Consider the following 5210-nt stretch of genomic DNA (forward strand, 5'->3'; position numbering starts at 1 on the left):
TATCTGTATATTCAAAGTGGTTAGGATAGATATATAGTTACATTCTCTTAATGAATAGAAGTGATTTGTTCTAATGGTATTTGTAAGTAGGGTATCATGTCCACATCTTGTACAGTAATTAACCACTAGGTAGGTGGTATGCAATGTGTTAATTATTGAAACTATCCTACCAATTTGGTTTGAAACTGTCTCATTGCTATTTGTTTCTCAATAAAATTATGGGATAAAAATTATCACTCTTAAGATCAGAACACTGATGAAAATATAGATTAAGTTCTAAATAATGAGGGAATTGCAACCTTTGCTAATTTGCCAGAAATTTCCAGTGACACCACTACTTTCAAGATTGAAATTAAAAAGTCTTTTTGCTTTTGTGGTAAACAGTTCTAGTTTACAGATGAGTTCTAGTTTTGCTTTGTTTATTTTGGCAATAAATGATTGGAGATGTTTTTACTTTCAAACTCAGATACAGAGGCTTTTTGTTAGTTGATTTAAGTATTTCTTCAACGTCTTACTTCTTTCGAAGTTCCCAGGTCGCTGTGTTTCCTCTGGTGTGGCGGCCTGCCCTCACGCTGTAGGGCATGCTCCTTTTCTTGCTGTTACTTGGCCCGAACTCACTCTGCAGAGCCTGTTTCTTTTCCTACCTTTAGTAAAACTTTGCTACTGTTAAACAAGGTGCTTAGTTCCTTATACCAATTTAACTTAGTTTAATAAATGTAGTCTGATAGTTGTGCACAGGGAGATGCTTAGGTCTCGTACTTAACATTTGACTTCTCTCCTGTGTGTTGTTCTAGGTGGCTCAGGAGTCACAGTCACTGACAGCTCTAAGATGTCTGAAATGCAGAAAACCATTCAGGTTCTACAAACTGAAAAAGTGGAATCTATAAAAGAAATTGAAGGACTTGAAAATAAAATAAAAGATATAAATAAAAAATTATCTTCTGCAGAAAATGACAGAGACATTTTGAGGCGAGAACAAGAACAGCTAAATATGGAAAAGAGACAAATAATTGCACAGTGTGAAAGCTTGAAACTGGAATTGAAGACTTTTGCTATGAAGCAAAGCGGTAGTGTGACAGAGATGGAAAGCGTCTTTCCGCAGTGCTCCTCTGAGGAAGAAGTACTTAGGCCACAACCAGCCCTGTCTGGTATAAAATATTTGGAACTTTTTTCAGATTGGTATATCACTGAGTTGTTTTACAAGACATACAGTTGACTTGTCGAATACTTTGTGAAAATGGAGGATTTGTAGAAATGACTGTAACTTGATTAGTACTGTTTGGTTTGGATGCATTTCATAGTTAATAGATTACCAATCAGATTTTCCACTAAAAATGATTAAGTATTGATTAGGTGTTCCACAGCATTCTTGTTTATTCTTTGGGTATTTATATGGAAGTCAGTGATGTAAGAAACCATGTAGATTTAGCTGGGCATACTGGTGGTGCCTGTGGTCCCAGCACTTGAGAGGCTGAGACAAAGAGCTGAGGCAGGAGGATCAAGATGCGTTCCAGACCTTGGCTACGTAGTGAATTGAAGGCCAGCCTGTGCTACATAGTGAGACCCTGATCCTAAAACAAGCAAAAAGAGACCATACAGACTTCTGCGAAATGCTTATGTATGTAGACATCACGTGGGGAAGTATGGTCTGTTCCTTTTACTCTGGAACTGAACACGTTCTGTAACTCGTCAGGGCTCAGCCTCTCCCAGGAGGAGTGCAGCATTGCGTCTTTAGAAGGGGCTTGGTTACCTTTTGAAATGATCACCTGTATCAAAGCAAAGACCTAAGTGATAAATACCATAGGGCTTCTACCATTTTGTGCGTTCAAGATGATATTTAATTACTATACCCGTATTATGTGGTATAGAAAATAAAGTTTATTTTTTCATACTGGGAATTGAACTCACAACCTCGTACTTGCCAGGCATGTGCTATGCCGCTGAGTTATATCCCCGGCCTAAAAAAATAAGTATTGAGTGAAGCAGACCAAACTCCAGTATTCAGTCACACCAGGAAAACATAACAGAAGCTGTTTGACTGAAGAGGTGCATCTTGGTTTGTACCGTGTCCTCTTCTCACGATAGAAGTTCTGACCTTTATGACCGCATTCATCCTGTTTGGGCATTTTGTGCACTTGGTGCCCTCCCACAGCTTTCTCTCTTATACATTGGGTTATCCTGAGCTGGTTGGATGCCAACTCTCCGCAGATCACATGGATTTTCAAACTAAGTTTCAAGGGATCAGGATATAGTCCAATGGCGTAAGTGCCTGCCTGGCAAGTGCCGGGTCCTGAGTTCGATCCCCAGTGCCTCACACACAAAGAACTCAAACTAAATTGCAAAGTGAAATCATCATCTTCCCCACTCCTTGTCTCCCTCGTTACTAGAATTTACTAGTCTCTCACAGCAGACTGCCAGAGTGGTCACAGAGCAAGTTGCTTCTCTGTCTTTGAGTGAGGTTTCAGGCTTGTTCCTGGAGGTGCTGCAGGGATTCTCCCGGGTGCCTCAGTCCTGGAAGGGAACACAGTGCAATGGCTTCAGGACATCGTTCTGTATTGGGTGAAGTTCTAGTTTTTAGCTTAATTTTTATTTGGTGTCTAGGCCTGGTCTCACTGTAAATGGTCACTGTTTCCTGAATGACGGTGACCTGCATCCCTTCAGCTAAGCTCATTCTGACTCCGTGTCCCTTTTCTGGAATCCCCTCTGTGTATGGATCTGTATGTGATGGGTTCATATCTGAAGCACTTAGCCAACAGAGAGATGATTATATTGTGGTCATATAAGCATACAATCATTGCTTCGCTAGGTTTGTTTTCTTGTTTGCTCTTAGACCTTACAGTACTTCTAGCCATGCAAGCTAATGAACTGTTTTGAAACACAGTTGTATTTTGATTAAGGCAATAATTCAACGCAATCTAGAATACAGTTATAATTTTTTCTCACTCTTTCACAGAATTAGATTTTAACAGATACGATTTCTTTGAAACTAAAAATATAAAATGACAAATTGTTTCTCTTAAAACAGTATACTAATTCTTGCCAATTGTGCTTGGGGTTGCAAGTAAGTGACAGGTAGTTATTAAAATATTCTAAATAATTTTAATGTCACTTCATCTACTATTTTTTCAGATGCTGAAAATGAAATAATGAAACTCAGTAGTTTGAACCAGGTAAACTCATGTTATGAAAGAACAGTTCTGGCACGGGTTAGAAAAACATATTTTGGTTTATTATAGTTATTTATTTTTTGTTTTTTCATAAAAAAACCCATGTGAATTTACCCTAAGAACTTTCATTTTAATAATTTTGTTTGCTGATTATTAGCAAATATATATAAACTTTTTTCACCATTAATCAACATATGTGAAAGAGTTGCGGAGTTGAAAAACATGTCTCACACAATCTTCCTGAGATCCGCTTGACAAGCATTACACATGTAGGGGCAGTAGAAGTACATCCCATGCCAAAGTCAGTGTGATTTTCTTTAAAGATTTCAGGGATTTGCTTTTTCTTTCCCCCTAGCAATTGCTAGTTATTTTGTAAGTATGTTTTTATAGTTTTACAAATAAGATGTTCTATAAATGTGTTTGAAATGAATTCCTGGGTCTAGATGGTCCAGTGTTACGCTCTTCTAATTTTTAGCTATTACTGAAGACATACTGAGTTGAAATGTCCAGGTATATAGCTTGCCTGCTGCTTTTTCAATTGGAAATTTCTTATCTGAAAAACGTTGCTTTAACATTTTTGCAGGATAGCAATCTTGCTGAAGAAAATAGGAAACTGAGAATGCGTGTTGAGGTCTTAGAAACAGAAAAGTCATCATTGAATCAAGAAAAGGTGGGTACTATAAAAATGGGGGCAGCATTAAAATGGGGTTTGTGTTACAGCTCACAGCTAAGGGCCAGTTTATATCAAAATGGAGGATGTAGTTATAGAGTCCCAAGAATAAAGCTGATCTCATTGGCACTTGCCGGGCAAGGTTCAGAGTATGAGAGCTGGCCAGCGTATACGTGTACAGATAAGTCACGAGGCACATGTCTTTCCTTTGAATAGGAAAGAGAGCTAGAGGCCCTGTTTCAGCTGCTGTCGAGTCCTGTATGCAGCAGCATACACAGGTGGGTCTGGAGGTCTGGGGTGCATGTGTTCCTATGATGTCACAGAGTAAGTCTGTCACGGTAGACAGCAGTTTCTCATTGGTGAGGGGTAGGGAAGGGTAGTGGTAGGAATGGAGGGTGTGTGTGTGTGTGTGTGTGTGTGTGTTGGCAGCAAGGGTAGAACAGGATTCTACAGTGGTGCACTAGGATAATTTGTCTAGGACAGGTGTTTATACGACAAATAAAAGCTGGTATTAAGTTAAAGGGCATTGTTTCAACTTCATTTAATTCTTTATTTTTGAATAGTAAGACATATTCACTGATAAGTACATTCAGTAGTATATATTCTAGAAGAATGAGAGGGATACAAGTGGAGTATCTTTTACATCCCTGTTGCTTGTTCTCTTTTCCAGACAGTCTCTTACCAATTTCTAGTGTGTCTTTCCAGGCTGTATGAGTGTATATTATGATTATACCTATATATTGCTTTAAAGGAGTACAAATGTCAACATACTTATGTGTTGCTCTTATATACCCTAACATTTTATTTTCAACATCTTTCCATATTAGTATGTAGGTGACAAAATTGTTAAGTTTCATGTAGTGTGCTAACATTCTGGGGTACTGACACTACTGTTTCTGCACACTAAAGGTCAGTAGTGTTTCCCATTCATTTTTCTTTTTTATTACTACCTTATATGTATCTGTCTCTTCAGATTATATTGCCATTGTATTACTGGCCTTTATCTAACTGACCTAGGTATACTGTAATTTATAGAACTTTCTGCATATATCGTCTGGGTCCTACAAGCTTTCCATGAATTTTTAAATTTATTTATTTATTTATTTTTGAGACAGGGTTTCACTATGTAGTTCAGGCTGGTCTTAAACTCATAGCAGTCCCCCACCTCAGCCTCTCGTATACTGTGATTACAGGTATGCACCACCACGCCTTGCTCCAGGATATTTTTGAATTGCTTTTTTTTAATTTTTTTTTATTAATGTGTTTGTGATGCATAAAAAATAAATTTGTCATGGGGCATTGATGCATATACTTATTCCATTTTGTTTTTGTTAGCTTTCCCCTTCCCTCCCTCCCTGTTACTTTATTGGATT

General features: G+C 38.0%; 1 protein-coding gene across 1 annotated transcript in view; it reads left to right on the top strand.

Annotated features, from left to right (window-relative positions):
- Positions 1-5210, top strand: part of Trip11 (thyroid hormone receptor interactor 11) — a 74666-nt gene that overhangs the window by 29664 nt on the left and 39792 nt on the right. The window contains exons 6-8 of the mRNA XM_023719634.1: positions 795-1148; positions 3130-3170; positions 3751-3837. Of these exons, the coding sequence (XP_023575402.1) occupies positions 795-1148; positions 3130-3170; positions 3751-3837 (482 nt within the window). The remainder of the gene's footprint in view (positions 1-794; positions 1149-3129; positions 3171-3750; positions 3838-5210) is intronic.

This window comes from Octodon degus, unplaced genomic scaffold (genome assembly GCF_000260255.1).
Source record: "Octodon degus isolate 3935 unplaced genomic scaffold, OctDeg1.0 scaffold00070, whole genome shotgun sequence".
Taxonomy (NCBI): Eukaryota; Metazoa; Chordata; class Mammalia; order Rodentia; family Octodontidae; genus Octodon; species Octodon degus.